The sequence below is a fragment of the Eretmochelys imbricata genome, chromosome 1, assembly GCF_965152235.1.
Source record: "Eretmochelys imbricata isolate rEreImb1 chromosome 1, rEreImb1.hap1, whole genome shotgun sequence".
In the NCBI taxonomy this organism is placed as follows: domain Eukaryota; kingdom Metazoa; phylum Chordata; order Testudines; family Cheloniidae; genus Eretmochelys; species Eretmochelys imbricata.
This window is the reverse complement of record NC_135572.1, coordinates 290,675,912-290,690,745: the sequence shown is the minus strand read 5'-3', so window position 1 is coordinate 290,690,745 and position 14,834 is coordinate 290,675,912. Positions and strand designations below refer to the sequence as shown.

Below are 14,834 nucleotides of genomic sequence, written 5' to 3'. Positions count from 1 at the left end.
CCAAGAAAGATCTCCAGAGTCTAAGCCCTCTCTGATCTGAAAGCCACCGCAAATTTAACTCCTCATCCTGACATCTGTTTGTCAGGAGCTATATGTTTTTACCAAGATGCAGGAGGTACATATGCATTCCAGGGAGGCAAAGATTATTCTCATCCATACGTCTACAGACTTGGTGGCAACCAGGGGGTGACAAATGCACAGAGGACGGGGCTCTTTGCTGCTGCAGAGCCTTGCAATTAATATCAGGTTGGAGGAAGGGATGGTTTTCAGGGAGAGAAGTAGAGTTAGTGATGCTATTATGTGTGAGTTCCAGGAAATTTGCAGGTGTCAGAGTGCTGTAGCTCGATGTCAACGGGAAGGAAAGAGGGCTATGTTAGTGCTTCCAGATTACTCTTTCGGAGGGGGATACAGAAAATGCTGCTGGGGAGGAATCCTGATGCGGAGTAGAATCTATACTGTGGACGAGTGGAGGGGACGACTTAGTGGGAGACTGCCAATGCATGCATGTTGTGAGGGGGCCCAGCCAGTGCTGTGTGTGTGGACGCGTCCCCGGAGGCGGAGGGGCTCAGTCAGAGCGGGGGGTCGGGCTCGCCTGGGGGCGGGAGAGTCTCTCTGGGACCGTTGCAGTCACAGCGCGAGCGCGCCCGGGGAGCCGTTTGAGAACTTGACTGGTGCCGCTCCCGGCGCCGGGTAGAGGCCGCCTGCGACCGCTGCCTCGCTCGGACCGGCGGCGCCATGCGGCTGTGGCTGCTGGCCGTGCTGGGGCTGGGAGTGCTGGCGGATGTCTGCCGCGTACAGGGCAGGAGCGCCAGGTCTGTCCTGCCGACCATCACCAACCAAACGTTCATCAACGCGTGCGTGCGGGAGCACAACAAGCACCGCACCGCCGTCCGGCCCGCGGCCGCCAACATGCTATACATGGTAGGGAGGGGCCGCTGGGCCGGGGTGATAAAGGGCGGGCGCAGCTGGGCGGGCTGCAGCCCCATGGGAGACAAGAGGAGGACTGGTTGGAGGGGGCGCTGCCCCACGGGGGACGTTGGAGGAGGGGGTGATTGGAGGGGGCGCTGCCCTCTGGGGACATTAGAGGGCGCGCTGCCCCACGGGGGACGTTGGAGGAGGGGCTGGTTGGAGGGGGCGCTGTCCCATAGCGCCTATGAAAGATCAAGGCTGGAACCAACCTAAGAGTCAGAAATGAAAAATAAAAATATTAATGAATAATTAACACTTAAATGGCTGGTGCTGCGAAAGCATTTTATAAAGGGAATGGTGAAGTATAATTGTTCCTATTTTACAGATTAGACAAAAAGGCCACATCTACAATGTAGATCCAACAGGTGGGGAGCCATTTACACTACCATTCAATACAGATCAACTGCGTGCCGTGGGCAGGACCAAAACATATTTTAACATTTCCACCGCATAAAGCTTCAGCCTTGAGCTTTGCAGAGTTGCTGCCTATTTCAGGAACACCATTCAACCCTGTCACTGCAAAAGTAAACCATACCGTACCAGGGGCTACCCGGTTCTAACTGGGTCCCCCCCGGCCCTGTCGGATTCGCAGTGTACAGAGGACCTTTCTTGTTTAGACCCAGGTATTGGAAAGGGGGCAGGCAATTCTCCTTTACTGCAGTGGAAGCTGCAGCCTCACCTCAGGATCAGTCCCACACATTACATTCATCAGGTTTGAGTGTGAGGGAGTGATTAATTTATAATTATATTTAATTATTTAAATATCTTATTTAATGGCAGCTAAGGAAACTTGATAAGAGAGATCTTAAGAGAGGGAAATTCAAGCTACCTCTAGGATTGGGAGGTGCCACAGGGCATCATGGGGATTGTAGTCTTTGATGGTCCCTGGGTCTCTCTCTCTCTCACAGGTTTCAGAGTAACAGCCGTGTTAGTCTGTCTTTGCAAAAAGAAAAGGAGTACTTGTGGCACCTTAGAGACTAACCAATTTATTTGAGCATGAGCTTTCGTGAGCTACAGCTCACTTCATCCGATGAAGCTCACGAAAGCTCATGCTCAAATAAATTTGTTAGTCTCTAAGGTGCCACAAGTACTCCTTTTCTCTCTCTCTCACACACACACACTCTCTCTCACTCTCTCTCACACACACTCTCTCTATCTCTCCCTCCCTCTCCCTAGGTGATCAGTTCCTTGCCCTCCTCACAGCACAGACAGGCCTCGGAACATCTGTGGCCAGCAAGATAGAAACTAGATAAATCCAACATGAGGGCAGGATCCTATCACGGCGAACAATGGATGTGAAAATAAAAAGTCAAGCTGCTTAACTGGGGAGAAATGTTTAGGGGTCAATCTGTGCATTGTTACTATAGCCATGTTGGTCCCAGCATATTAGAGAGACAAGGTGGGTGAGATAATATCTTTTATTGGATCAACTTCTGTTGGTGAGAGAGACAAGCTTTCAGGGCAAGCTAACACAGAGCTCTTAAGACTTCAGGTCTGGGAAAGGTACTCCCAACATCACAGCTAAGTACAAGGGATCAGATTGTTTAGTATAAGTAGTTAACACAAATTTCAAGGGACTATTCAAAGTGAAGTGGCCAGTTAACACTAGGTCAAATTACAAAGGATGAATATAAACAAACAACAAGCATAAAGGGACAAAATTAGAAAGGCCAAAGCACAAAACAAGATTAAACTAGCTAGAGACATAAAGGGTAACAAGAAAACATTCTACAAATACATTAGAAGCAACAGAAGACCAAGGGCAGGGGAGGCCCTTTGTTCAGTGAGGGGGGGAAAAGACAATAACAAAAAATGTAGAAATGTCAGTTTTAAGCAAAAAATTAAGTAGTGATTGGATGTCTAATATAGTGAACGCCAGTGAAAATGAGGTAGGATCTCAGGCTAAAATAGGGAACGAACAAGTTAAAGATTATTTAGACAAGTTAGATGTCTAGTCAGCAGGGCTTGATGAAATACATCCTAGAATACTGAAGGAGCTGACTGCAGAGATATCCTGAGCCATTAGCAGTTATCTTTAAAAACTCATGGAAAACAGGCTAAGTTCTCTGTAAGCTGCGCAGCCACGCAGCAGCCTATTTAGTGCCGTGCAGGCACTCAGGGAACCTGTCCAGGGACCTGTCAGGGGAGGGGCGCCTCTCCCCCGGCCCCAACATAGGCCAGCCCCCAACCTGCCATTGCAGCCCCCAGCCCCAACTATGCCACAGCCTGGACCTGCTGCGGCTGGGGCAACCCCCCAGCTGCAACTATGCTGCGGCTTGGGCCTGCCACGACTGGGGTGCCCCAACTCCGGCCTGGAGCCAGCCGCAGCTGGCGCAGCACGGCCCGAACCTGGGTGGCCCTAGCCACTGCAGCCCAGCCCATACCTGTCATGGGGCCCCCCTCCCTGAACCCAGCCCCGTCTGGACCACGGGGGCCGGGGGAAGGAAGGCTATCCTGCGGCGCCAGCCCTGGAGCTGCCACGGCGGGGAGAGGTGCCTCTCCCCCCCAGCCCAGGTGTTGCTGTGGGGAGAGAGCTGGGGGGAGTCCTCTCTCCCTGCCGTAGCCCCAGAGCACCCTCCTGAACCCCTAACAACCTCATCCTCCGTGTCCCGCCAGAGCCTACACCCCCATCCAGAGCCCTCATGCCCCTGTACCCCAACCCTCTGCCCCAGTTCTGAGCCCCCTCCCACATTCCGAACCCCTTGGCCCCACCCCCACCACATGAATTTTTTTATGTGCATCGATATGAAGGTGATGTGTCACACATCACCTCCATATTGGTGCACATAACAATTCATTCTGCACATGGGTGGGAAAAATTAGAGGGAACACTGATGATGGGAGAGATTCCAGAGGACTGGAAGAGGGCACATGGTCAATTTATAAAAAGGGGAATAAGGACAACCCAGGGAATTACAGACCAGTTAGCTTAACATCAGTACCCAGAAAGATAATGGAGCAAATAATCAATTTGCAAACATCTAAAAAATAATAAGGTGATAAGTAACAGTCAACATGGATTTGTCAAGAACATATCATGTCAAACTAACCTAATAGCTTTCTTTGACAGGGTAACAATCCTTGTGGATGGGGGGAAGTGGTAGATGTGGTATATCTTGACTTTAGTAAGGCTTTTGATGCGATCTTCCATGACCTTCTCATAAACAAACTAGGGAAATACAACCTAGATGGAGTTACTATAAGCTGGGTGCATAACTGGTTGTAAAACTGTTCCCAGAGAGCAGTTATCAGTGGTTCACAAGCCAGAAGTTCCTATCAAGTGGGATCCCATAGGGATCAGTTCTGGGTCTGGTTCTGTTCAATATCTTCAGAAATTATTTAGATAGTGCAGGCAATACCAAGCTGGGAGGGGTTGCCAGTACTTTGGAGGATAGGATTAAAACTCAAAATGATCTGGACAAACTGGAGAAATTATCTGAAGTAAATAGGATGAAATTCAATAGAATAAATGCAAAATACTCCACTTAGGAAGGAACTATCAGTTGCACACATACAAAATGGGAAATGACTGCCTAGAAAGGAGTACTGCAGAAAGGGATCTGGATTATAGTGGATCACAAGCTAACTATGAGTCACCAGTGTAACACTGTTGCAAAAAAAAAATTTAAAAAAGCAAACATCATTTTGGGATGTATTAGCAAGAATATTATAAGCAAGACATGAGAAGTAATTCTTCCACTTTACTTCATGCTGATAAGTCCTCAGCTAGAGTATTGGATCCAGTTCTGGGTGCCACATTTCAGGAAAGATGTGGACAAAGTGGAGAAAGTCCAGAGGAGAGCAACAAAAATTGATTAAAGGTCTAGAAATCATGACCCATGAGGACAGATTGAAAAAATTGGGTTTGTTTAGTCTGGAGAAGAGAAGACTGAGGTGGGACATGATAACAATTTTCAAGTACATACAGTACAATTTTCAAGTACATACAGTAAATCTTATACGGCCCTTTACTAACTGGAAAGCTCTATAAACTGGCATTTCTAATCTTCATAGAAAGTCCGGTTTATAGTACGGTTGGTGCGGGGCCAGCAGGCTACCTACCTGGCTCCGCGTGGCTCCCTGGAAGCAGCGACATGTCCCTGCTGCTCCTAGGCCGAGGAACGGCCACGAGGAGTTTGGAGTACAGGAAGGGGTGCAAGGCTGCGAGTTGGGGCGTGGGAGGGGTGCGGGGCATGGGCTGTGGGAGGGAGTTTGGGTGTGGGAGGAGGCTTGGGGGAGGGGGTTGGGGCATGCGGGAGGTGGGGTGCTGGATCCGAGGGGGGACTCACCTCGGGCGGCTCCCCGCAAGCAGCGACCTGTCCCCGCTGCTCCTAGGCAGAGGTGTGGCAGGCAGCTCTGCGTGCTGTCTCTGCCCGCAGGCGCCACCTCCCCAGCTCCCATTGGCCGCGGTTCCTGGCCAATGGGAGCTATAGAGCCAGAGCTCGGGGCGGGGTGGGGGCAGTGCGCAGAGCCCCCTCCTGCACCCAACTCCCTCCCAAAGCCCATACCGCACACTCCCTCCTGAACCCCAACCCCCAGCCCTGCACCCCTTCCATACTCAAACTTCCTCCCTCTTAGTTAACCGGAATTTTTCACTTTCCAGCACCCCCCATTTCCCCAACATGCTGTATAAAAAAGCATTTACTTTAAAAGGCTGTTAGAAGGAGGAGGGCAAAAAAATGTTGTCATTAACCTCTGGACAAGAAGCAATGGGCTTAAATTGCAGCAAGGGAGGTTTAGGTTGGACATTAAGAAAAACTTCCTAACTGTCAGGGTAGTTAAGCACTGGAACAAATTTCCAGGGAGGTTATGGAATCTCTGTTATTAGAGGTTTTTAAGAACAGATTAGACAACACCTGTCAGGGATGGTCTAGTTAATACTTAGTACTGTCTTGAATGCAGTGGACTGGACTAGATGACCTCTTGAGGTCCTTTCTTGTCCTATACTTCTATGATTCTATGTAGGTAAACATGGCTACAGTTTTTGTACTGATTTTTCTAGATTGGTTTAGAAGACGCCACAGTTAAATCAGTGCAACCTGCTAGCATGGCCACAATTATATAGAGGGACTTATATTGGTAAAGCTGTATAGTAAATTTTCAGAAATAACAATACCAATATAAGCATTATTAGAGCAGTAGAATTGCATCCACACCAGAGGATTGCACTGATTTAACCATAACTGTTTCTAATCCGATAGTTAAAGCAGTGCAAAAACTGAATGTGGACAAGCTCAAGGCTAAGGAAAGCCAAGTATTGCAAAGTATTCAGGTGAGGTATGTTATGCTGTGTGGGGAGTGGGCCTCCCTAGACCCTCCCCAGGTTCCGCTGTCCATTGTTTATCCTTGCTTCCTCCTCCCCCCATTGGCAGCACTGGGGGGGAGCTCTATGACTCTGTGGCAACTGCACACAGGCAGAGGGTCAGGCTCCTCCCCTTCCCTTCCCCTTGCAAGGGATAAGGATCTGCCTGGAAAGAGGGCCAGACAGCCCCAGGATATTCAGTTCTAAGGGCGTAGGCTCCCAGAGTCTATTGCCTCTTTGCGGCGTTTACCTTCTACCCCTCTTCCTGGGGTGTATTGCCTCACTATCTGTCAGGGCACTGCTGGGAGTGGTGCATCTTGCAACTGTCTTCTCCTCAGCTGGACTACCTTATGTTACCAGCATGGAGCAGCCTTCTTCCTGTTCATCTCTCCTTCCTGTGGTAAGTTTCCCCCTTTTAAGGTCCTCCTCCTCCAGGCTGAACAAGTCTTGTAGGTACATCTTGTTAGTGTGGAAGTCTTACCTGCACAAAATTCTCTGTTACTCACACTCTCTAGGGGCACCCACCTTTACTCATTTCCTAGGGCTCAAGGCGTAACCCTCTTAATTGAGGCATCCTTAATCAGCTGGCAGGCCACGAGACAGTTTGTTTACAGGTGGCCGCCTGCAGCTCCTAGTGGCCGCGGTTTGCTGTTCCCGGCCAATGGGAGCTGCGGGAAGCGGCAGCTGGCTGTGCCTGCGGACGGTCAATGTAAACAAACTGTCTCGCGGCCCGTAAGTTGGTTAACCTGATGGGCCGCAGGTTGCCCACCAGTGCCTTAGGCCTTACAACATGGTTGCAGACAAAGGCCTTATCCTTACAGAACAGGCCCAGAAGAGCTCGTTAGCCTCCTCCATACTAATGTGAGCGCATGCTCCTTCAGATATGCAAACTGTTTCTTTTGTTTTACAACTTACCGTTTTCTCTCTATTAATAAATCTGTTTTTTAAGAAAACTATTGTTGTATGTGTGATTTCACACAGATGGCCCACAAAAATCCCCCACGAATCCCTCATTCCGTAAGGACAAGTGCTGAATAGTAAGAAATTTCAGGAACCTAATCCCTCCTCTCATGGTCTTGGTAACATGGGGCATGGAGAGAAAAATGTCCTCTCCCTTTAATGCATATCTGGCAACACAGGAGAGAAACCTAGTGTTCAAGGAGATGTACATTGGTGAGGGCTCAGCTAACATTAATATTCCACTGTGAGAATTATCCCAACCAGAGTCAGTCACTTGTGGTGGAGTCAGTTCTGAATGTGCCTTAATCAACAACATTTATCCCATTAAACAGATACCAGGATATTCTGGCCACAATTTCCTGGTATTTTCATGGTTTCAGTTACAACTAATGGACTGCATACATTTAAGATAGTTTTCTTCACAGTAAGACTACACAACCAAGCCAATCCTTATTCTCCAAGAAACAAAGGATTAAAGTAGCCAATATAGTGGTGGGGGAATGCAGTGAAGGGAAGCTTGTTTCTACAGTTATCTTCCTTTCCGTGGATGATGGTCCCCAAACTGTGGGGCATTTCCCCCAAGGGCAGCATGGAGAAACATTCGGGGGAGGGGGAGATAGTGGGGCCCAACCCTGCTCTGACCTAAGCTATGTTCCAGTCCCACCTCAGCCCTGGCTGTGGCTTTGCTCCCAGCTGCAGCCGCAGCTCCAGCCCCACTCCCAGGCGTGGCCCCACTCCTGGCCCCTGACCACGGCCCCCAGATCCTGGAGGCAGGATGTGGACTGGTAAGAGGGGGCGCAAGCAAAAAAGTTAGGGGACCCCTGGCATGGGGTGACCGGACGTCCTGTTTTGACCCCAGATGTCCCAACTTTTTTGGCAAAACTGGTAATCAGTTGGCAAGAGCAAATGGGACAAATGCCCAGTTTTACCAAAAAGAGGCTTTGGGGGGGTGAGCAGCAGGGCTCGTGGGGGAGGAGTGGGGGGGGCTTGGGCCAGCCCTGTGCGAGGGAGGAGGGTGGCTTGGGTGAGTGGCTCAGGCTAGTCCAACATAGGGATAGGGGAGAGGGGTTTGGGCTAGTGCTGTGCCGAACGGGGAAATGGGGGCCCCCTCAGGCCAGCTGTGTGCCACATGGTGGGGCCTCTCAGGCCAGCTCCACATCGCGCGGGGAAAGGGGGACCCCTCAGCCAGCTCTGTGCGGGGCTTGGGTGAGCAGCTCCACACAAGGGGTCAATATGCTCATCCTACCACAGACTGCACCTGGGCCCAGTCACAGGGTGGGGTCTCAGGGAGAAGAAGAGGAACAGGGCAGTGGGGCACCAGTTAGAGAGGAGGAGCAGGGGGCCGGGGCCTGGTTCTGGTGCTCCTGCAGGGCCCCCAAATTGGCCGGGGCCCCTAGGCACAGTGCCCGTTGGCCCATTTGATAATATGCCGCGGGCTGGAGGATTTTATGTTTATTTACCTGTTTCCATAAGCTCTGTTTCAGAAAATGTGTTTTTTAAGAAGTAATAGACACAGAACTGAAACTATGTTATGTATGCAATTTGACATTTCCTTGATTGATATGTAAACACTAAAACTCCCAAATAAACTACCTGACCAAAAACAAAACAAAGAACAAAAGAACAGTTGTGTGTGTAAAGTAATGTAAATTATGTCATTTCTTACTTAAAGATAAAAATGCATTTTTAAAATGTTATGCACTGATTAAAAAAAGTTGCCACCACTGGGATACTCAGGATCTCTTTTAATGTCAACAACATCAGGTGCCCAGGCACACAGGTGAGTGTTGCCTGCTCTCAAGTAACCCAGGGAAGAAAGGGGTGGGGGTTTACACACACTTACCCAAGGTTCCTTCCCCTGCATTGGGCTCACTGGTTGGACTGGCTGGACTGCAGTGGGGTCAAAAACAGATCCTGGCTCACTCTGCAGCTGGTTCCCCTGGCTGCCTGTCTTCCATACACCTCCTCCTCCCTGTTCACGGCAGGGGCCTGTGACTCGGGCTCTTTGGAGGTATCCACAGTGCTGTAAGGGTGGTAGTGGAGTCTCTGCCAAGTAGGGCATGCATCTTTTGTAAAAGTGGGCAGGTCTGCAGACCGATTGTTGGCCTCCCTAGCCTTCTGGTATGCCTACCAAAGCTCCTTGGCTTTCACGCAGCATTGCTGGTCCTGTTGTAGCCCCTGTCCTGATTCCCCAAGCAATCTGCTCATAGATATCCACCATTCTATGTCTGGAGATCCAATATTTCCTGTCTGCGCATCTGGAGGCAGAGCATGTAGCTGGCATGGTCAGCTTGGCAGTTGCACTCAACAGTGGAGAGCTGCTAGGTGTCCTCTCCAAGCCAGGCAATCTGGAAAAGGAATTTCAAAAATTAACAGGGCTTTAAAGGGAAGGGTGGGCTTCCAGACTCTGTGACCTTTGGCAGCAGAGTTCACAATGGTGACCAGAGCGGTCAGCACTGGGCATTGTGGAACAGCTGCTGGGGGACAATAAAGGTCGACTTAAGTAATGCAATATCTACATTCACACTGCATTGACCTAAGTACATCAACCTTGGCTCTATGTCACATGGGAACATGGCGTTATTAAGTTGGCGTAATGGGGCTCTTATGTTGGTGGGAGCCAAAATTAAGTGTAGAGTCATGACTAGGTCAACATAAGGTCAACATAAGCTGCCTTGTGTTGACCTAACTTTGTAGTGTAGACCAGACCTAAGTTTTCTACAGCAACACAAGAAAAAAAAAGAAAATGTTGCAATGAGTCATAGAAGGTGTTTCATTCTATAACACAACAACTGTCTTTGTTCTACATCTGCAGAAGTGTTAACTGCCCACTTCACTTTGAATGGTCTCTTACAACAATCTGTTCCTCTTTGTATTTAGCTGACACACTCTGGATATGTCTACTTAGCAACTGACACTTATGGCTGGCCCATGCCATCCAGCTCAGGCTCACAGGGCTCAGGCTGTGGGGATGTTTCATTCTAGGCTCTGGCTGGTGCCCAGGCTCTAGGACCCTGTGAAGGGGAGGGTCCTAGGGCTGTTGCTGCAGCTCGAACCCGGAAGTCTACACAGCAATGAAACAAACCTGTGGCCCGAGCCCTGCAAGACCGAGTCAGTTGGCATGAACCAGATGGAGGCATCTAGTTGCTGTGTAGTCGTACCCTCTAAGTACCTTTCCCTGACCTAACAAATAGCTCTATGCAGGCTCGAAAGCTTGTCTCTTTCACCTGCAGAAGTTGATTCAATAATCATCAATAATCATTTCTTGTCACTCTTCTATGAGTAAGTCAGTTTACATTTCTATACAGCTACCCTAAAGTTCACTGGTAAGTTAAAGACAGGATTTTGGAGTGCTTGACTGGATGACAGAAGGGGAACAAAATATTTGTATTGTATAATTTTACAGAATTTACAGACAATTTTAGTTAAATTCAATTTATAGCTATTCATTTTCTACTTTAATTTGTCTGATGGATACAAATGCCATTGTAATTTAATTCTCTGTATAGCTTCTTCAACTTTACTGTTTTGCAGACTTGGGATGCAGCTTTAGCACGGACTGCCAGGGCATGGGCAAAAAAATGCCTTTTTAAACATAGTCCATATTTAACAAAAAAATTTATGTCCCATCCTCATTATGGGCATGTTGGAGAAAATATCTGGACTGGACATTACAGGATATTTGGTGTCCCTGAAGCCATCAAATTATGGACCGATGAAGTCCAGCACTACAATCTTCAGACTCACAAGTGTACTAAAACATGTGGTCATTATACTCAGGTAACAATTTTCATTGCTAAAACAGTTTACGCAGCTCAAAGCACAATCCCAAGAATTAGAATTGGTGGACACAATAAATAATTACCGGTTAGTGGCAAATAGCTGCTATAATGAGTGACCCATACCCCACTTTCTTTCAATGTTCCATTTAGATACTTGTACAGCCCCCATCATCATACTGTCTGCTAACTCTTAAGATACAGTTTGAAAATGATCACCCTCGGTTGCATAACAACTGTGAAAGACTTCCTAGCTAATACTGTGATTATGTTAACTGTTGTAAACAGAAATTTTCTCTAACTTGGTGTTCAATCTAGCCAAAGCACCTCACTCCTCTTTTCTAAGTTTTTCAATCTTATAAGAAATAAAGAAAATTCTGTAGCGGAAAATGGGGAGTGTGACGGGGCTCCACTCATCACACTGGTGACTCCTGCTGGCCGTCTTTGGGATTAGCTCCGTAGGTCAGTATGCCCACTCCCGGTGGTGCCTTGTCTGCCGTCACTTTTGCTCCCGGACCCACGTCACTCCAAGGACTGCAGCGTCTTCTTCATGAGCATCTGTATCATGCTCTGTGCTCCCCCCTTCCAGGGGTCAGTACCGCAACCCAACTGTTCCAGCACTTCCCCAGTTGCGATGGGGGAGGGTAGGGGGACCTGGACCCACCCATTACTCCCTGTCCCGGCACAGGGACCCTGTATATGGCAGCCACGTGCTGCATCCCCTCCAGCTCATCAGTACCTTTCCCTGGACCACTTTCCTGCGGCCCCAGGACCCTCTTCGACCTTGCCTCAGGGCCTCAGCCTGCAAATCCCAGCTGCCAGCCAGAAGCTCTCTCTAGCTCTCCTGGTCCCTTCTAGCAGCACTGCTTTGTCTAGGGTGCTAGCTTCTTTCTGCCTGACTAGGAGCCTGATTTTCCCTCCGTGAACTCCAGGCAGCTACTGAATCCACTCTGACCTGCAGTCTTCTTCTATATGCCTGCCAGGCCCTGATTGGCTGCTTCTTGCAGCCCCTCTCCTATTGGCTGCTTCTCTCTCAGCCTCCCTAGGGCTCTATTAACCCCTTACAGGCCAGTGTGGGGCAGATGCCCCGTCACAGGGGGGAAGAAAAGAGATAACTGGTTATTTGACAGAAATATAACTCTGTTTTATTTGTATCGAAAAGGTAAATAAGCTTTATGAAAATCTTAAATGATTGTGAATCCACATGAACTTTGAAACAGAATTGTTTTCCAGTATTGCAGATATAGTCACATTTTACCTCTCTGAAGCAGTAGTTAATTTTGTCAGGCTCAAATTGTTAGCTAACAGCCAATAGAAGTGGGTATTTAAAAGAAAGACTTCATCCTTTATTTTTAATTATGAAACACCAGATTGTGAGTTATGCTTATATGTTGATCTTGCATTTTTTCATGTAGCGAAACCTATTAACAGCCACTGGAGTGACTACCAGTTCATCAAGTGGCTTCTGCACTTATGGGACCAAGGCAGCTGTATTGTGAGCTTCCAGAAGCTTTTACAGAGAAGTAAAGGGCCACTCACCTCTTCCCTTCCCTCATGTAGAGTTCTGAGGTTATAAAAGGGGGAGTTAGTCCCAACTGCCTGTTTCTTCTAATTGCCAAGGGTGCCATATCATCTAATTGCCAGATCACACTCAATATCCTCAGTGCTTACTTTGGTTCCATGGTCGTTTTAAGATCCTGCAACAGGTTAATCCAGTCACTTTTGAACTCCAGAGAGCGGGGTAGTTGAAGATTCATTTGGTGATTCACGTATCACTTTTGAAACCCTACACAGAAACCCTTTCCCTCACAGGACCCAGCCGCCTCCTCCATCAGTACAGGTACAGGGTCACAAGAATTATTTATTTAATGAGATCCTGGACTCTAAATGTAAACATGTCAGACTCTGGTATCTTGTTGACTGGGAGGGGTGCAGGCCTGAGGAGCACACCTCGGAATCTGCAGAAAATGTACGTTACCACACTTGTGCAGGTGTTCCACAGGAATCATCCTGAAAAGCCTGGTTTCACATCACCCTGAGAGTGCCCCTTGGGGAGGTGGTGATGTCATCAGAGACCACAGGGCTATTAGGAGCTTGTACGTTCCAGCCTGCCATCCGGTGACCTACTAACAGTTTCCAGAATTGAAGCTGAACTCCAACAGAGGTTTACAGTCCTGGAATCTAATTGGCAGAACGCTGATTGGTTCACAGCTTCTATATAAATCCAGCACAGGAACAGGAAGTTGTCCTTGCAACTAGAATCTCCCTGCTTAGGACTGCTTCCACTGCAATACCTGTTCTTGCTACTTGCCACTGATCTCCTGGTAACCTGACCCTGCCTGCCTCCTGACACCTGACTCTCAGTTTTGCCCTTTAGCTTGCCTTGAACTCTGTCCTTCTAGTATCTGACCTGGCCTGACTCCTGACTCCCAACGCCTGCTCTGACCACTAGATCAAACTGCCCGTGCTCTGGTCGTTACAAAGGCCTCGGTTCCCTTGACTGTATATGCCACAAACGGTACTGAAATCTATGGACCTGAGTGGGTTGACGGAGTCTGGTGCTTATGGTCAAGCTTTGCAAAGAGCTGCTCAGTATCATGGCTCCATATCTGGATGGACTTGGAGGTCTGTGTTGGGGTTTCTCAGTGATCTGACTTTCATCCTAACATTCCTGGCCAGACCACAACTTGGGTTTTATCCTAGAACAGCAGGGTCAGGTCCCCCGTCTCCCAGTCAAGTCTTACTCACAGTCCTGGTCTTTCCCCCGTAGTTCACTCTGTCTCAGCTGCTACAGCGTCTGCCTTCTTGCAGCCAGTCTCTCATCCACTATCCCCCTGCACTTGACTGCCAGAGCTTCCTTTTAAGCAGTTCCTCCATAGGAAGCATACCTGGCAGCTGCTGGGGACATAAGATTATGTTCTTAGTCCAATACTGCTCCACCACTTCTTTTAACCTTAGTGTGGGGGCTGTCAGCCCCATCACAAGGACACAGAGCTTTCTCAGAAGCTGGTCAAGGACTCAAGGTGCATTTCTTTAACTTTGCCTATAAATATATAGCAGTGTACATATTTATTTAAAAGAAAAAACAGTTACCAAAACACTCCACTTCACAATACTGGAGTTTAGTGACTGATTTAGTGATAGTCTTCGTCTTGGATCAGCGGCGACTGGGGTCGAAGAGCTTGCCGTCCATTCTGTATTAGATGTGAAGTACAGAGGGGAGCTTGTCAGCGATGAGAAGGAGGATGACAGCAATGAAGATAGAGGAGTTGGAGCGATGACATAGCCTTTCTCTACTCCTGTCTTGACTAGGAAGGGGTCTGTTTTGTATCCATTGTTGGTGTGGAGGAGTTGGAGGACGGCAACAAATTTTGGCGGGCATTCAAATCTAAGGAGAATTCTCTACATAGCCTCATGATTGATGGAGTCAAATGCTTTCTTGAAGTCGATGAAAGCCATGTACAGAGGTTGATGTTGCTCACGGCACTTTTCCTGAAGTTGGCAGGCAGTGAAGATTATGTCAGTGGTACCACAAGGTGGCCTGAATCCACATTGTGACCTTGGGAGGATTTCTTCTGCCAAGGGAAGCAGCTGGTTGAGGAGAATTCTGGCAAAAATCTTTCCGGAAATGAACAACAGGGCGATTGCTGGATAGTTTGCACAATCTGATTTGTCTCCTTTCTTGAAGATGGTCATGATCATAACATCCCTAAAATCAACTGGGATTTCTTCTGAATTCCAAATCTTGAGGATTAAGATGTGAAGCTGGTGAGCCAGTTCTTCTGCTCCGTCTTCCATCAGGTCCAGATGCCTTATTGTTCTTC

The 14,834-nt window shown here is 48.4% G+C and overlaps 1 protein-coding gene across 1 annotated transcript in view; it reads left to right on the top strand.

Moving 5' to 3' along the window:
- Positions 1-735: 735 nt before the first annotated feature.
- The window catches only part of LOC144259486 (glioma pathogenesis-related protein 1-like), a 64,089-nt gene continuing 49,990 nt past the window's right edge, over positions 736-14,834 (top strand). The window contains exons 1-2 of the mRNA XM_077807728.1: positions 736-921; positions 10,766-11,011. Of these exons, the coding sequence (XP_077663854.1) occupies positions 736-921; positions 10,766-11,011 (432 nt within the window). The remainder of the gene's footprint in view (positions 922-10,765; positions 11,012-14,834) is intronic.